At 40.2% G+C, this 17930-nt stretch overlaps 2 protein-coding genes across 8 annotated transcripts in view; one reads left to right on the top strand and one right to left on the bottom strand.

Annotated features, from left to right (window-relative positions):
* DROSHA (drosha ribonuclease III) overlaps positions 1-2944 on the bottom strand; it is a 69292-nt gene extending 66348 nt beyond the window's left edge. Inside the window, exons 1-2 of one of the 2 annotated variants that reach the window (XM_083823091.1) lie at positions 2819-2944; positions 128-985 (exon numbers count right to left, since the gene is read on the bottom strand). In XM_083823091.1, the coding sequence (XP_083679217.1) occupies positions 128-978 (851 nt within the window). In that variant the 5' untranslated portion in view covers positions 979-985; positions 2819-2944. The remainder of the gene's footprint in view (positions 1-127; positions 986-2818) is intronic. The other variant, XM_083823090.1, reaches the window with a different exon arrangement.
* Positions 2906-17036, top strand: LOC310893736 (UPF0489 protein C5orf22 homolog). Of its 6 annotated transcripts, none has more exons than XM_083823092.1 (9): positions 2906-3071; positions 5085-5230; positions 6332-6481; positions 7951-8401; positions 10460-10522; positions 12637-12758; positions 14475-14541; positions 15086-15225; positions 16583-17036. In XM_083823092.1, exons 1-9 carry the CDS (start codon positions 2979-2981, stop codon positions 16707-16709), a joined length of 1359 nt encoding a protein of 452 aa, XP_083679218.1. In that variant the 5' UTR covers positions 2906-2978; the 3' UTR covers positions 16710-17036. The 6 variants fall into 6 exon arrangements, with proteins under 6 accessions (XP_083679218.1, XP_083679223.1, XP_083679219.1 ...); XM_083823097.1 differs by having other exon boundaries at positions 2953-3071; positions 5170-5230; XM_083823093.1 differs by lacking the exon at positions 2906-3071 and adding an exon at positions 3419-3437.
* Positions 17037-17930: the final 894 nt, after the last annotated feature.

The following is a 17930-nucleotide window of genomic DNA, read 5'->3' as shown; positions in this document are numbered from 1 at the left end:
AGCTGAGCACTGGCTACCTCCCACATTAGGATGAAAAACAAGCCTGAGGAAAGAACATGAACTCAAACAAATACTGTAGAGCAACAAACTACCTCTCCCTCTGCAGGCAAAAGCTATTCCAAGTTACCTGCTACGCTCGTAACTCCTATGATGAGGTGATATCCTTCCTCTGTCATAATCTGTCCGGTGCCGACTGCTTTCCTGCCTCCTCCTGTCAGGGCTCCGGCCTCGATCCCGCCGATCCCCATGGTTATTGGACCGATGCCTGTCCCCGTGGATGTGACTGTGCTCACGATGCCGGTGCTCGTCGTAGTGCTTGTTCCTCTCCGGAGATCGTCGATCGCTTTGCGACTTCTCTCCCTGGTATTGACTTGTGTGCCGAAAATGGGTGGTGCCACCACTGCTGTTGGTAGTGCTGCTCTGAAAAGAGCCAGAGTTGTGCTGGTAGCTGTTGAAGTTGGGTGGTGGGAATGACTGCTGCGAATACCCTGCGGAGTACACAGGCTGGTAGCTGACCTGCTGTGGTATGACCGGTGGGGGGGGAGGATGCGGTACTGCTGGAGGGGGCATCATGTAAGGAAATGTGCTTTGCCCAGTAGGAGTTGCTGGCACGGGAGCATTGCTAGGGGTTGGCACTGGTGGAGGAGCAGGAGGGAAGCACGGAGGCACCGGGAAGCTCTGCCTCATCGGATGGCTCGGAAACGGTGGCCTCATAGGACACTGGCTTATGGGATTTTGTGTGGAAGGGGGCACTGGAGGAGGATACGGCACAAAGTCTGGCCTCGGAGGCATGTAACCAGTAGCTGGAGGGTTTGAATAGGAGGTTGGAGGCGCAGTTTGCTGGTCATATTGGTATTGTACAGAGGGCTGCTGCGGGTGAAGCTGCCGCAGGTTCTGAGGGCGGTAAGTCTGTGTTGAAGTTCTTGCTCCTGGTCCCCCCTGACCACGGGGACATCCTCGTCCAGAATGGAAAGACATGGCTCACCTTTAATAAGGCAAATAAAAGTCCAGTGTCACGCAAGTTTTGTGGGAGGCCCTTAGCACATTTGCAGGAACTATTCTTGAAATACTGAAATTGGTTTCTGAAATTTCCTTTAATAGAAGTGGATGATGACCACTGTCTTTCAGTGGGGATTGTACATTCCTCAAACTGTAAGTACAGATCCTTGTGGCCCTTTGATTACTCTAAACCTTTAATCCATGACAGTAGTCTACTAGTAGTAATCCAGAACCCAAATTGGATCACACTCTGGCTTAGGGTAATGGTAATTCTAATAAATGGTTGCTATGAATGGCCACAGATGCAAATATCTCTACTAACATGCACTAGATACTTTGATACAAAGCCTTCAGGTGCACTGCATCAAAGAAACCAGCCATTTTAACAACCGAGATCCCACAGTAAGGACTCCTTTCTAGCACAGCACATTGTTCTAAACCAGGCAGAATGACTTTTCTGATACCTGGTCACAAGCTACCTGGTCCAACAAATCATGTATGTTTTAAATGAGTTATGTAGCAACTTACATTGAAAACTTATGTCCCATATTTAGTACTGAACCAAGTTCAACAGAAGTTTCACCATATTTTAAGTTAGGCAGGTAAAATTTTGTGGGATGTGAATGTTACAGGTCACGGAAGACTTCTGAGGTAAAACCATGCTGGTAGTCTAATTTCATTGAAATAAATGGTTCCCAAAACTCCTCAGCTTTGTGCATGACCTTGTTACTTTACCAGCAATTGCCAATGCTTCGAGTAGGCTGAAGTCTTGTTCAGAACTATACGTGTATTTAATGCATTGTACACCAGGCAGCTTCTGGTGAATAAGTGGGAGCATGGAAAAGAAATAAGGGGAGAAGGACACACCTCAAGGAGGAGGAACCAAGAGGACACAAAGCACCTCTCAGTACGCACAAGTGGTGTGGTGTTCATTCCCCCCCACCACCCCTTCAGAGCACCCTGCACAAAGGCCAGAGTAAGTCAGAGCCCTGCATTTACAGGAGGCAACCTTCGAAAGGCTCTCATGAAGAAACATGATAAAGAACTCCGTATTTTCATTATTCTGCCTTGCTATTGCAAAGCAACACATTTTTTTCTTTTGCCATTGTTAATTCCAGTCCATTAGGAACTTAAATAGTTTTGCTTAAGTTCTCGGGTCATGATCTTACATAGCCCAGCCCTGTGCCAGTATACTATTTTATGCTTTACTGGCATTTATATACATCTTTTATTTAAACAGGCTGAACTAAACTTTTGTAACCTTAAATTAAAGCAGAAGCCGCTGCAGCAGGGTGCCTTAGCTTGCAGCATGTTTCTTTTTAACAAGTCAGGGCACTCAAACAAAAGGTCTTGCTCTCAGACATGGCTATAAGACCTCACCATAAGAGAGCCACACTGGTCCTACTGCCATAGCTTAGTGGCTTCAGAATGATAAAACCCTAGGTGAAAAGACTAGAGAAAACTGTGTGAAAAGATTTTAAGCACTCATGTTATTTTAAAGCTCCCTCTGCTGCAATTTTCGGCGGTGCTGTTTTCATTGAAATGGAGGTAAACTGAAAGACACTGAGGACAATCCACCCGCGTCCCATCACTCGGGAGAACAAGTTTACCCTGCTGGTGACAGCCGTCCCTTCATTAAAACCCCTTCCCCCCGCAGCCACCACCACATCCACCCCCTCCCCAGGCTCCGTGAAGGAAGCCCCCAGCCCGGCCCCCAAGTCCCACAAGGGAGCCCGGCCGCGCTCCTTCCCCGCTCCCCTCCCGGAGCCCGCCCCGGGACGCCCTCGCCCCCCGGCAGCGAGCCGAGCCCCGAGCCCACCTGCCGCCCCTCCGCCGAGCACAGCCCGGCCCGGCCCGCAGCAACCCGGCTCCGGAAGAGGAAAGCGCTGGGCGGGCGGTGCGGCGGGGAGGGAAGGAGGCAGGCGGGAGGGAAGGAGCCGTGGAGCACCGCCCTCAGGGGCCGGCCTCGCCTCGCCGCCATGAGCGGGGCTGAGGCGGGTGGTGGCCCGGCCGGGCGGCGGCTGCGGGCGTACACGGCGCTGCCGGTGCGGGTGGTGGAGGAGCACCAGGACGTGAGTGGGGCTGGGGGACATGGGGGAGCCCCTCCGGGGCTGGGGGGCTGCAGGGTAGGCAGGGGAAGGGGATCCCCGGCAGGACGGCGCAGCCAGCTCCAGGCGCCCCCTTATCAGCGCCGTCTCCTCGCCACCCCTAAATGAAGTTCGGCACCCAGGTGGCCTCAGTTTCCCTCCCCATGCAGCCATTTCGGCATCTCTGTAAACAACTCAATCTGTTTCTTGTTTCTAATTTCTATATTTAAAGGGAGAGAGCACCCTCATTAGGTGTTAGTGCAGTGCTTAGGAAACTGAACCCAGTGCGGTCTGTGGCAGGCTGACAGCAAAGTGACAAATACAGGGACATACAGCAGGCAGTGAGAAATGGTCGGCTTGGAGCCCTGGTTTTTTTTTTTATTATTATTTATTAATATTATTTTTATTTAAGTAGTTAAAGGAGTGAAGGAGCTGTTTGCAAACTGATAAACTTGTAGGGTTTGCTTATAATGGCATAAGATACCATAACTTTACACTTCTGTTTTGAGTTAGCTTAGCAAGGGCTGTCCATGCTAAATACATACACTGGGTTCTCCCTATATACATGTATGTGCATGGTCTGTCATGTAAAGTGTACGTGACCTTTCGTCACAAAGCATCCAAAGCTATATATAGTCCGTTTCTGATGCCGTGCAGCAGGAAGGGGTCACCGGATGCATCGCCCTATGATTAATAGTCACAGCTGGTGCGAAGGCGGTTTTGTTCTCAGTCCGAAGCAGGAGAAAGTTAGAGGTTTTAGGCTCTTCTCTCTTCCCTCATCCCCTCCTAATCTTACAGTTTGTGCTAACACCAAGATGAAACTAATTTAAATCGCAAAAATTGTAGGTTGTAAAGGTAGGCCAGATTATTGCTTTTTCCAAAAGATGTTACAGTCATGGATCAGGGTACCCTTGTTATTTTTGACCTTGTTTTATGTACTGCATAAGTAGTGGGTACACTGAGTAATTTATATCTAGACAGGTGAAATAAAGTCCAAATTTCTGCTGTCAGTCAAATTGTCTACTTAAACCCGTGCAGTGTTCAGGATTTGTGATCTTAAATCAGTTGTATTCCTAAAAGGTAGCTCTGCTTCTGCTTTAGCACAGAGTAATTTTGTTGCCCAGTGCCTTTATAGTCTTCACCTTCACTGTGTAGTAGGGCTGTGATTTACAGCCTTTACTGGATTTGTTCTGGCAGCTGGGGCAATGTAACTGCTACTGGGAGAAGCTTTGCCTACTGCAATCCAGTGAGAAGCATTGTGAATCAGCAATCAGTGTTCTCATTTCACCACCTGACATTGTTGCACGGCAGTTATTTGTTATGCTGTGAATTGATGAGTTGAGGTGCTTCCTCGGCACATACCTTTGAGTGAAGACCTCCAGTAGGGGTTGAGGCTAGGTACCTGGGAAAGGTAGCATATTGCAGCCATTAAGTTACATAGGTATTAGGAATCAAGCTCTTTCTTCATAAGTGTGTAGACCTAACTGTCAGTTAAAGTGTAAACAATGGCAGCGTTAGATTTCACTCTGTATGAGTTATCTTCTAAAATCTGAGTAATGAAATGTTTTTATCTCCACAGCACCCATGCACAGTGAGGAAGTTTTATGGTATGGAAAAGGCAGTGCAGGTGCCGTGTCCTGCAGAAAGGAGAAGATAAGTTAGAAATGGAATACAAGAAAAACCTGGTCATTCAGTTGAATGATTAGTGAGAAGAGCCACTGCAAAGAAGAATTTCCATGAATAAGGAGAGGATAGAGCTGTGATTTCCTAGTAGCTTCTCATATATAGAGCTCTCAGGCTCAGTATTTGCAGCTCATGAGCAGCCTTGTTGCTGGAATTGTTTCCCCTTTGTATTGTTTTCTGTCTTCTCCCCCTTCTTCCAATACATAACCCAAATTCTAAGGGAGTAAGAGTGAGGCAAGTGTTTTTGCTGATAAAGCTGTTGTGTTTATCATCTCAGGGGTTACAGTGGAATTATTTTTGTTCATGTTGTTTTAGGTGCTGCCTTTCATCTATCGTGCCATTGGTTCAAAGCATCTTCCTGCCAGTAACATCAGCTTTGTTCATCTTGATTCCCATCCAGACCTCCTTATCCCTGTGAATATGCCTGCAGACACTGTATTTGACAAAGAAGCGCTTTTTAGGTAAGTCCTACATACTGCATCAGAATACTTCAACTCAGCTTCTTGCTGTGTTTGTTTGTGAATATTAATACAACTGTGTGTGAAGTATGAGCAAAAGATGTGTAAATCATTCTCAAGCTGTGTTTTTTGTCTTTTCACGTTTATTCAAAACTTCATGATTTTGCATGGAAGAAGTTATGTTTGTTTTATCAATGTGGTCAAACATTTATTTTGCATGTCCAGAAGGTGTAAGACTTATGAATTGACTTTGTTTAGTAACATATCATGTTATTAAACCAGATGGCTCCCCTGGCTAACAGGACAGCATTCTGAGTGGACGCTTTTTACCTGGAGAGCTGTGGTATTAGAACAGCTTTTCTCTCTTCATACTGAAAAATTGACTAAGACTGAAATAACATCTGCACTGACAAGATACAAATGTGAAGTTGAACAAGATAATTAAGACCAGTGTTTTTCCCCAATTTCTTGTGTAGGCAACAAGCTGCACAATGGTCTGTGTTCTTGTCTTTTTCTTCCTGTTTTAAAATAAATATTGATTGTTCCAGTATTATGGTGATACACAACAGTGACAAGAGGATATAAATGGTATATTAACAATTGTATCACTCTGCTCATAGTCTGTATTTTTTTGTTGTTGTTGTTGGATAAATAAGAAGCCTTGAGGGCTGCATCATACACCCAAACATTCTGTAGGTTCTGATTGACTCACTTTCACTACTGAGGTTATATTTGAAGTCTACTTAGAGCAATTTACAGTAAAATGCTCCCTTGAGCTCTGTTGTTTAGAATAGCATTGATGATGCACCTTTCACTTTCTGTCAGATATATCAATAGAGAGAAGGACAAGTCCACATAGTTTATAATCAAAGTACCATGCTAAAAGTGAAGCTGACTGTGCTTCATAATAATTTTTTTAGTTCTACTACAGACATTTTTGATTCTTCTTATAAATCAATATTTGTTGTTTTTCTTTTCTTGTTTTAATTTCTGATGATTTGCATGGGGGCTTTCAAGATGTGGAATGTATTTATGCTGTTCTTGACCATGTTTTCGTTGCAAGAAAAGTAAGTGTTATCCTTGGTCTTTTCTTCTTCATTACAGTGAATTAAGTATTGAGAACTGGATTATGCCTGCTGTTTATGCTGGCCATATTTCTCAAGTTCTGTGGCTTCACCCACCATGGGCTCAGCAGATCTCAGAGGGAAAACACAATTTTTTAGTTGGGAAAGACATATCAACAACTACAATCAGGTAAGTTGTCTGCTATCGTATGTTGGTAATATAAAAGACACGTAGTTTTAATTGACATTTTTTATATTTCTTGGATAAAGGTAGTGATACATCTGGTTTTTGCAATGAAAAATACAATCTGTATTTGTGAGGTCTTTAGGACCTAATGTGACTATATGTTTTAATGGATACAGTTTAAGTTGTGCCTTAAAGTCTCTCTTTTTTTAATATGTAATTCAAGCTATTCCCCTTGTCCATCACATGCTCCAACCCACTGATTTCCATAGCAGTCCTTTGTTAGATCCTCTTCTGTTTCTTGACATCTCTCATGTCCTGGGGGCCCAAACCTTGGCAGAGTATGTACAATGTGACCTCACCGGTGCTGAACATAGGGAGAAGTCTCTTCTCTTGGCATTTTGGGTAGTACAGAGAAATTTTTTGATGAGTCGTATTCACTGTAGGGGTGTACAGCTTGGTCGTGCTTAATTTGCTTTCTACTGTGACTGCCCAGTCCTCTTCTGTAGCACCTTGCTGGTCTGTGCCAACCTGCTACTGCTACATGGGGTTTTTCCGTCCCAGATGTGGAACCTTTCATTTATCTTGAAATTAATGAGATTTTTGTAGGTTGTTCCTCTAGGCTGTCTACATCCCTCAGGAGGCCAACAATGGGGAACTAAACTTCTGCTGTTCATAAAATTATCTGTCTGTGGTTGATGGATGGTGGTACCCTGTAATTGGTCACAGTCTTAATACAAGTAAACAGAAGTTGGCTTCTCTCAAGGTTTTTTCAATCTGAATTTATGTTACTTAAGGCTTAATGTGCTGAAATATGGCTTGAAAATAATATTCTATACACTTCCAATCTAGGTGGAGTTTTTATTATTTTGGTTATTTGTTGTTGTTTTTAAATAAAGTGGATTCCATGGGTATGTAGCTATTAATCCTTGTTACCTGCTCTCCTTACACTTAGAGTAAGGAATCATATGTCAGAGGTAGAGAAAAGTTAAATACTATTAATGCATAATATTTTACTTCTAATAAAGTAAATTATATCCATGGGCTTCACAGCAGTTCTCAAACATAAATAGTTTTCCTAAAGAAAAAAGACAATCTGAGGCAAAACAGCCAGTGCTTTGCAGCCTTATATGCCGAAACATTGACAATATCTTGTTAAATTCTTGATGTAAGATATAATTCAATGTCAAACTAATCTTAGTAGCACATGATATAGAATCTTTCTCTACCTATTAGAAACCTTGTGGGGCTATCATAAAAATTCCAGAATTTTAATGTATCAATTCAGCACTGAAGAGGTAGATAGAATTCCCATTTAAACACTTGCAGATTAAAATAAGTAATTTTGTATACAGTTTTATTGGCTTTGTTACCCATCAAACATCTATTCATTTTTCTCCAGATGCCTTAATTGCATGTTTTTTTTGCTAAGTTCTTTGCAAAGTTCTGTATTAACTTTGAGTTGTCAATTGTAGGGTTACAGGTACAGATGATTACTTTTTAAGTGATGGTCTTTATGTCCCTGCTGATCAGCTAGAAAACCAGAAGCCTTTAAATTTACATGTCATTCTCATTAATCCTACGGAAACATCAAACAACCAGGAAGAAAATGGCGAAGTAATATCTGCTAAGAGACTGAAGCTAAATACAGATGATACAGCAAACGCTGTTGCTGCCTCTTCATCAGTGACTCCTGGTGACCTTGATCACAGCTCCTCAAGTGTGAAGGACAAGGAAGTACAAAATGCAAGTGCCCTGAACAGGGCAGAATGCTCCACTTCAAGCTCTCTCAGCAATGGTGAATGCCCAATAAGGGAGGTTGCTAAAAATATCTGCCAAGTTCTTCAGAAAGGGGATGCATTTGTTTTAGACATTGACTTAGATTTTTTTTCAGTTAAGAATCCGTTCAAAGAAATGTACACACAGGTAAGCACGACAATAGAGAGTCCTCTTACCATTCATAAAAGAGTACTAATCCTTCTAGTGCTTAGTGTCTATGGAGAAACTGTCATTTAATTTAAATTAGCAGATCAGCTGATCATGATTATTGAATCACACTAATATTTGAAAAGAGACGGTTTAAGGGAGTGTATATTCCAAAGAAGTACAACAACCTAATAGAGCTAGGTCCTTACATTTGAAGTAGGTGTAGAGTAAGTATTCAGGCTTAGAGTTATATGGCATGCTTCTGCTTTGTTGTGTGGGCCATAAAAGCTGCTTGGATTTCCAAAGTTCATGTCCAAAGTACCCAAAGCAGGATTAATCAGGGAGCGATGACAGACCATATTTCTCGCCCCTCCTGGTAGTATGCTATTGTAAAGCCACAACGGTACCCAGAGACTGCCTTTCCAAAAGATATGGTGTTTTGATTATTCAGAGTGGTAACTCCTCTTGATGAGAGGCTGTGATTAATTTCCTTTGTCTGGACTGCTGAGTGTAATGATGAGCAAGCAGCTGTTGTTTCTGATGTTGTGGCTCTGAGCTTAAGACTCTGCACCATATTCAATGTATAGCTTGTGGGCACAGAACTTATCTCACTTGTATAGTGTCGTAAATATGTAGACCCTCAGCTGTGCCAAGCAGTTAGGAGCTTTTCTTTATGTGAACAGGATTTTTAGGAACTAACTCATCTGCCCTGAAAATTGGGTGCAGCATTTAGGCTTACAAATTTACTGCAATATCATGATTGTTTCTAGTGATTAAGTCTCTTCTTAACACTACTTTAAGTTCAGTCTGTGCTGGAGAACATCTGGCATTTTTGAGTTTCAGCTAGAGTACTGCTTACTTGTTCAGTGTGTAGAAGTGAATACGGTGTCCCTGACCTCTGTTAGTTTCTGACATTCAGTATTTACAATCACAGTACCTTCAGAAAATAAGCAATCCCAATCATTCTGAATCACAGAAGTGTAAGACAAAGTGGAAGCACCACAGGGGTCTTGTCATGTAAGAATAAAATTCAATACCCTCTTAGGGCTTACAGTACATTCTTCATAAAGCCATAGAGGAGTCTTACTGGGTTTTGTTTGGGCGGGGGGGGGGGGGGGTGGAGCAGGTTCTTGTGCTGAGATAAGTTCTCAGCTCTAGGAATCACTTTCGGAAGTGGAGTTGCACAGAGCCCCCAGTATTACCTTTTTTGATAAGAATTTCATTTGTGGTTAATATTTCTTAACTATGTTCCCTCTTCTGTAAAATACAATAATTCTATCAGAAAATGTTGCTCAAGTTAACTATTGGAATATGAGAATCCAAGAAAAAGCTAAAAAGCAAATGTGTCTCACCAATTCAGAAGAGTATTCTTCTTCCACCAAAAAACAAATGAAAAAAAAACTAAAATCCAAAACACTGCACTAAAGATGCTTTATATTTTTGTAAAATTTATGGTCTCTTAGTCTACCCTTTCTTTCTCCCTCTACTCCTGAAAAATTCCTGTGTTTGCCTTTTCAATGCCGTTGAGTAAATAATGAGATCTGTTTATTGTTTAAAGAAATTTGAATATTATCAAGGAGTAGGGCTGACAAGCCCCTGTAACAGATTATTCATGAACTACTTGTTCAATCAGCCTAAAGCCTTTACCTGTCTGTTTTTCCTTTAAAATCATACTCTCCTATTCTTATCTGCCTAAATCTGCTCTCTTAGTCTTATTCATCAACTTATTGGGACCTCAGTTCAGCAAAATAGATGTTTAGCTTCAGAGACTGTTTAATTAACAGAGTTTGTAAATATGTAATTTATACAGCTCTGTTACTGAAGTCAGGTTTAAACTTTAGCTGTTTCAAAAATGCTTGGCTGAGGCTGTGAAGTAGTGCCCTCTCAAGCCTCACAGCATCTTCCTCATCTGCATTTACAGAGATTTGTCTGCAGTACTGGAGTAGAAAAGTTACGTTCAAGTGTAGGTGGGGTTTTTATTTTTAAAGACTGAGGGCTTTGAAGTTTTTGGTTGTCATTTGAAGAGACTAATTTTTTCCCCCCTTTTTTTTTTTGAAGACAGAGTATAAGCTCTTACAAGAGTTGTACAACTTCAAGAAGCCTCATAAAGATGCAACAGAGGTAAGGCATTTCCGTGTGGGGTACGTTATGTGGGAATGATTCTTTTGATTTATGCAGTAAAAATGAATTATGAGAAGGAAAGAACCTATGAAAGGTGCTTAATGAAGTGGTTTCCAATTAAGCTATGCAGCATGCTGAATACTAATCAGAAGTGTCTTAGGAATTCTTTATGTTAAATATGTAACCATGTAAATATTTAGCATGAGAGTAAACATTAAGTTCTGTAAACAAATGGTAATTGACAAGATAGAAATGAAAATATACTAAGTCATCTGCGGTCTCTCTTAAGGTTCAAATTTTTTTTCTCCCTCTAGGGTCTCTTTTTCCGTGCTCTAGTTGTTCTTCCTTGATAGTGAGAGTTGTGCTAAATGCCTAATTGGTATTTTATGTATTTATTTAGATGTGGAAGGGCAAGTATTGTACCACTGCAGTGTACTCCTCATTGAATGTGTTGGGTGTTTCTGAATCATGGAAATATACACCTGCTGCAGCTGCCAAATGTTTATTTAGCCCTGAGCCCAAACCATGTAACGAGTCATATTAATGGTCATTATACCATATAATTCTAAACAAGAGCTTAGCTTTGGTTTTATAATCATTTGAAGACTTACAGAAAGAGTCAATACATATAATAATCCGAGATTAATAAATCTTAATTTGTATGTATAAAGAAATGAAGTGGGTGATTGTCAGATTGGTTTTCATATTTCTTAGTCAATCTGCAAGACTGTGGTAAAAACAGGTACCTATTTAAAAGGTATGAAAATGTGGAAGGGGAAAAGGATTGTGATTAAGTTCACAATGTGATTTCAGGGCATAACTCATTTACATAAGACAACAAATTTATTGGAGGCAATTGAAGTGGTTAGCAGAAAGTGAGTAATAGGTAGGTACAGAACTTAATGTAAGACCAGATCTATGGATGTTTGTAGTGAGACAATTAACTTAAAAGGTCCAAATGCAGAAAACTAGTGCAATTGGAATTTTTCCAAGACTCAGAAAATATTCTAGATGTCTAGTCTCTGAAAATCTGTTAGTAATTCCAAAGTACATTTAGATGTGTATTTCTATCATAGTGCAAGGTAAGTTGTTTTTTTTTTTTTTAACGTATAGATAGAGATTGGATATATCTTTAAGGTTAGTTACTAGTGCTGCACAGAAAGATGTCTTACTCATCCCTCAGAAACATAAAGGTGTACTTCATGAATGGCTGGTACCCTCAGCTATTCTTAATTTAGCCTGAAGCTGACAACACTGACCAAAAGAAGCAGCATCTGTTATATGGCAGTCATTAGCATCCTAAGAGGAACAACTATGTTCTTAATTCTTAGCCATTTTATACCAATATGCTTTTTAATTTTCCTTCACGCAGCACTGCACTGAGTCTCCTTTATAATAAATGTGCTAAACATTGCTTTTCATTTGATATGCTATATAGGGCCTCTCTCTGCGAATATTTATATGCACAATTTGTATGCATGTGCATTTGTAGCCTTGCTTACTCCAAGAAGATTGCTTCTTCATGTATTCTGAACACTTTAAGAAAGTGCATAAACTTTTCCAGGATTAGAGCCATAGCAAGCATTTTAAATTAATTACAAATCCTTTCAGGCATGCACGCAGAGCTGAAAAACCTTTAGATAACACATCTTGTATTTTTTTTCCTGAAAACTTTTTCCATTCAATTGAGTAATATTCATAATTCTTATAAAATTAAAAAAAAAAAACTCGTTACAACAATGTAAAGCTTGCACTCATCTGAGTTCCTGTGTATTAATATTAAATTAATCAAATACTGCAACATTTCAATGCTATATAAACAAATCCAACAATACTGTTTATTTGCTCTAATCTTTGTTCTTTGTGTATTCTACCAGAATATAGATGCAGCTTTTTACATGCTATAGGAAAGACAGAGCAAAGAGGTGTGTTTTTCTGAAGATACCAGTTTCTGCAGGAAATCATTCTGATCATCTTGTAAAGATGTTCTGTAGCAATGAAGTAGTTGTTTCTGTTTCCCCACATACACTAGATCAATTAAGCCATGATTTAGCTAGGAAAATCATTCTTGTCTCTTTTTTTCCTAACATGTTTTTATATGTGCATATTTAAAGGAAGGCTTGCTGGATTGTGTTGAAAACCGTGTTCATCAGCTAGAAGATCTGGAAGCAGCATTTGCAGATTTGTGTGACAACGATGATGAAGAAACCCTACAGAAGTGGGCTTCATATCCTGGGTAGGAGATCTCTAAATGGCTTAAAACCCTCCTGCCGTTGGTTAATTCCCATAGCCTTTGGAGAAGAATCTTCATGAACTGGTGACACAGTTAACAGTAAAGTGTTCTTCCTTATTCCCATCATATTGGAACTCTTCCTGGTCAGCTTACTAAGCTTAAGTAAGTTGAGATAACACAATTTCAGATAAGTAAGCCTGTTGTTGCTTCCTTTAGATCAACCTCTTTCCTGCTAAAACTACTAGAATAATCTCTTCTGAAAGACCTTTACCTTTTCCATACTAGTATGGGTAGGTTTTGATTCTTCTTGGAACTCATTACGTTAGCACCTTCCTTTCCCTTATCTAAGATTCAGATGTCTATTGAAAAAAAAAAAAAGAATCAATTTACCAGTGTCAGTAAGGTTTCTCTCCTGCAACTGCTCTTTTCTTGGGAGCCTTTCTGGAGCACAGTAGACAAGGCTGTTGTTCCTGACCTACTGCAGAAGCAGTGCTGCAGGAGACCTCCTGATTTACCCTGGTGGATAGTCTTTAAAAGTGCCGGAAGTGCAGACGGTCATAGCTCTGGAAGTCTTCTATTAGAATAACTCTGAGGAGAAAAACCAGTATATACTATAAGGCTAGTAAGCAGAGTCAAAAGGATGTGATTTCAAATCAGTTCCCTGAAAAATATGTGATAGTTATCTGTATATTTCAGTTTTAAACAGAAGAATACTTAGCTTGTGGACCTGTATATTCACATACTGTTTTGTCTAAACTTTTCCTTAAGGCCAGAAATGATAACTGTATCATTTAGTCTGTGTAAGACGTGTCTTAGATTTGCACCTAAGAACTTAAGCCTTCAGTCTGTTTTCCTTAATTTCTATAGTGCAGTTGTTTAGGAACTGATTAGCGCAGCACTTTGCTAACAGAAAAGGCAGGAATCTGGATGGGATCTGTGCAAGGCTGCCATTTTTTTCTTTGCTTTTAGAAGAGCAAGTCAGACAAAGCAAAACTTAAGTCTGTCTTCAGTGCCACATAGTAAACTTTTTACAAGATCAGCTTTATACAGCTTCATGCAAATTTTGTTGTCTCTGGAGGGAGGTAGGTTTGGCAACTTAAAAATTTAGTGATCTGTGTGAGGCAGAACTCTCATAAAAAGCAACAAACTTATTGGGGTTATACAGAAGGGCTGCTTTGGTGCTACGGAAGTCTCTGCTTTCTGTGGAAAAATGGAAATGAGTGAAAGGCTGGGTACATGAGTGAGAATGTCCACAAAACGTCAGCAGCATCTGCTATGCTTTTAAATAAATGTTTTAATCAGAAAAGAAACTGAGCAAAAGTCCAAGTTTTCCCTTAATAGGAAGATTACTCGTTTTTGCTGTCAAATACAGCAGTTACTGCCAGACTTGTGTAACAATCACTGCAAGAATTTCTTACCAAGTTAATACAACTTTTGAGTTACAACAGCTTTTCTCCAGGGCCACCCTAAAAGAAAGGGGAAGAGGCCTTGTGAAGAGTAGGTATGAATACAGGGTTTTCCTGAGACCTGGGGAAACAGCAAAGTAGTACTGATAGTCTCCATTTTTCCTAGGTGCAAGATGACACTGAGGGGCAACGTAACTCCTACTTTTTTTCTTTTTTTCTTTTTTTCTTTTTTTTTTTAAACTTAGGTTAAATGTATCAGTTTTTAAGTGTTTACATAACAAGTTCTGGTTGTATTTTTTTTTTTTTATTCCAGAATGAAGCCCCTTGTTCAACTAGTTCACAGTTTGAAAAGCAGGATGGAGAGCCCAGACTATGAAATGGTAGGTCGCTGTATAAAGGAGCAGAAAGTCAATAATTTCAAAAACATAGTTTCAGTATGGAGGGGAAAAGTCATGTTTAATTTTAGACTTGCCTCCTTGATTCAGGACTTCTTGGGATTTTAATAGTTTTCTTTTTTTTTAATGTTACTGCTTAGAGCAGCTTTTTTGAAAAGCTTTTGAATTTTTATTCTGCTTGTCTATACTTATGCAACATTAATATGATCTTTAGGACACTCATGTCTCAAGCTGCCTCTTTTGAAGCAAGTTTTTGCTTCACCAGGGTCTGTTGATATAATTTGTAGAACTTAAGGTACCTGTTTGAAGATGGCAGGCCTGATCTTTTACAAGGACTGCAGCATGCTCTGAATTCATAGGAGAGGTACATTGCACTGGACTACTGTCTGAAGGTGTGTAAGTTACTTCTTGGGCTAGGGATAGCAATTTAGGGAGTTCTTACACAGACAAGCCATATCAATACTTTGTCTGTATAACAAGTGAAGATCTGTTAATTGTCTGTTAATAAATCTGTTTAATTTACATGCAGGTCCATCAGGCTGGTCTGACCTGTGATTATATGGAGCTTCCCCACCATGTTAGCACGGAAGAGGAGATTGAAGGCCTCATACAATCCACTAAAGTTCTACTGAAAAATATGCCTAAGCCCACACTTGTGACAATTGCTCGGTAAGACTGTGTAGATTCTTTAAAACATTCAGACTGCTTACAAAGCTAAATGATTCTATGAATATAACATTGGTTAATATATCTTTAAAAAAATCCATCTTCAATTGCAAAACTTCGTATAGTGAAAATTGACATTTGAAAGCATTAATCATAAGGCAGTGACAATATACTGCTTAAGGGAAGTTTCTGCGCTGATGGCCAGTTTTACCAGGCTTTAGAGTGGCCAGCACAGATTTCAACAGCAGTGAAAACACGATGACTTAATGAGCTTCAGTGCAGGCTATATAAAGCCTATGATGAGGCCTTGCATGTGTTGCAGTGGATGGCTGTCATTGAGGTTCATATTACCTTTGCTACTTCTGGTAAGCAATTTAGCGTAAAGCTAGCTTGGACAAGCTTGCATGGTCTGAAATTATGCCTTCTCTACTCTTGTGCTAGGATTCATTACACTATTGGTAAGATCTCTGTTTTCAGTGAAATTTCTCATGAAAAAAATTCTGATGAAAGTGGGAGAGGTTTTCATCTAATAGTCTGAAGGGTATTTATATTCTAGGAAGCTCTAATGAAGCTTTGCATAGGGTAAAAATTACGCTTCCAGGACTGTAAGGGAATTATTTGGGAGAACAGAATGGAGTTAGGGCCAACGTACTATCCTATCCTGGGAAAACTTAATTTGAAGACCACAGTGTAACTCTTGACAAATTATTGCAATTTACTCACTTTAAGAATAGCATGTGTGCCCTAAAAGTACAGGCAGCAACACCAGGATCTGACATGAAATAGTTTGTGTCAACAACAAATAGCACAGCAAATACCTACAATAAAAGAAAGCTGTATTTTCTGTGCCAGCCACAGAGTTGTTATGCACTGTTGCAGAGGAAATACAGAATCATTTATGTAGGTCTTGACAGATCTAAAATCCTAGAAGTGTAGCTCTGGGTTTTCTACCAGCATCTGTTTGTGGTAAATAATGTTATCCCAGGAATTACACAGATTTTTTTTTTCAAATTTTCCTACCCATTTTAACTAGTAGCAATTGAATCTTTCAATCTACCTTTCCACCAGTACTTTAATTGGATCATTTGCTTGAATTCTGACTGGCAACATGTTGTGTTAGAGTTGAAAGACTTAATAGTCACGTTTCTGATCTGCTGTGGGCTTTGTGTTCAACTTCAGGCAAATTTCAGTTGTTGAAAGCAGAGAGGAAAAGCACAGTAGTATGCTTTGAAGAGATACTGGGAGGCAGAACTTATCACACTTTGAAATTAGCTTCAACACCCTGGATACAAATCATTACAAGAATACAAATTAATGATATCTATACTCCCTCATTGTTTTTTTCAAATCTTTGTTACAGATCAAGTTTGGATGACTATTGCCCTTCTGAGCAGGTTGACATCATTCAAGAGAAGGTTCTCAGTTTACTAGGTTTGGTGTATGGCACTCTGGATGTGCACTTGGATTACTCAAGCAACTCTTTGTGACGTTTCTTCATACATTACTCTCTAATGCAGTAGATTAATTTAAATCGCATATTTGCTGTGGTTGCAGGGGAAAAAACACTCTTATTTCAGCAGATGGCACTAGAACCCAAGCTGACCAAGAGCTAATTTTAAGTTGCACTGCTTTCTGTCAGCTGCATCTGAACTGTTACCTGTCTCTGATTGTTATTTTTGCTATCTTGCTTATTTTAAAAATTGGTGCAAGAGAAACTGTTTGTCCACAGAATGTATTTTTTCACCTGATTTCTTGAAGTGTGTGTAAAAAAAAAAATAATATAAAAATAAATGTATTTCTTTTATAAACTTAAATTTTTTGGAGTTTAGTGAGTAACAGATGTGTTCCTGAGTTGCATTCTACTCTTTTAAAAATTACCTCAGTAGTGCCAATAAGACTTCGCGTTTGCATAGTGATCTTTCCTAACTGCTGTGCTTCAGCACTCCCCTCACATTTTCAAGAGCAGCTTATGGCTTCTGCCCATCCACAGAATATTATTTGTATTTATACTCTGCATTAATGTTGTCTCTTTACCCTAGAGTATTTCAGTGGTGACTCAGATAATGACTCAGATAATGTTCCTGATATACAGACATAGAGTTTTTACAGGTTTTTTACTATTTCTGTTGTTGATGCAAATGACTGTATTGTAAATATTTAATAGAAGAAATGTTTTAAAACAATAAGTTCCATGACCACAGGACCTTTTTTCTTCTTTATGAATTCTATCACAAAGACACGTCTAATCTTGGATCCAAGCTCCGTAGTACTTCATGAATTACAGAGAGTATACATTGTGTACAGAAACCAAGTGGAGTCATTTTATGTACTGCTTGTGCAGAGAGGATTTTGTGTGTGTGTAAGAGATGCTCTTTGCTGGCTTTGGGTAAGGTTGTAAAGAACTAAAAAAGCATTGAAATGCAGGTGCCAGGGGTATGTCCAGAGTACTGTGAGCCCCGGAGAGGTGCTGTAGCACAGTTCTGCCTGGCTGCCTGACAGAATTCTTCATCAGGGTCCCCCAGCAGAGAAGCAGCAGCAGGCTGGCCTGGGCCAGGCCCTGCCCATGGGTCACTGCAAGCCTGGGGCTGCCCTGTGCCAGCTCCAACAGGGCACGGCTGGGCCCAGCAGCCAAGGTGGCGGCGCCTCGCCTCGGGGACAGCCTGGGGAAGACAGGAGGGCACAGCGCTGCCCGGCAGCTGGCAGAAAGA

This window comes from Anser anser (genome assembly GCF_964211835.1).
Source record: "Anser anser genome assembly, chromosome: 2".
Classification (NCBI taxonomy): domain Eukaryota; kingdom Metazoa; phylum Chordata; class Aves; order Anseriformes; family Anatidae; genus Anser; species Anser anser.
Note: the sequence above shows the minus strand (reverse complement) of the source record. Positions and strands in the feature narration are given on the sequence as shown.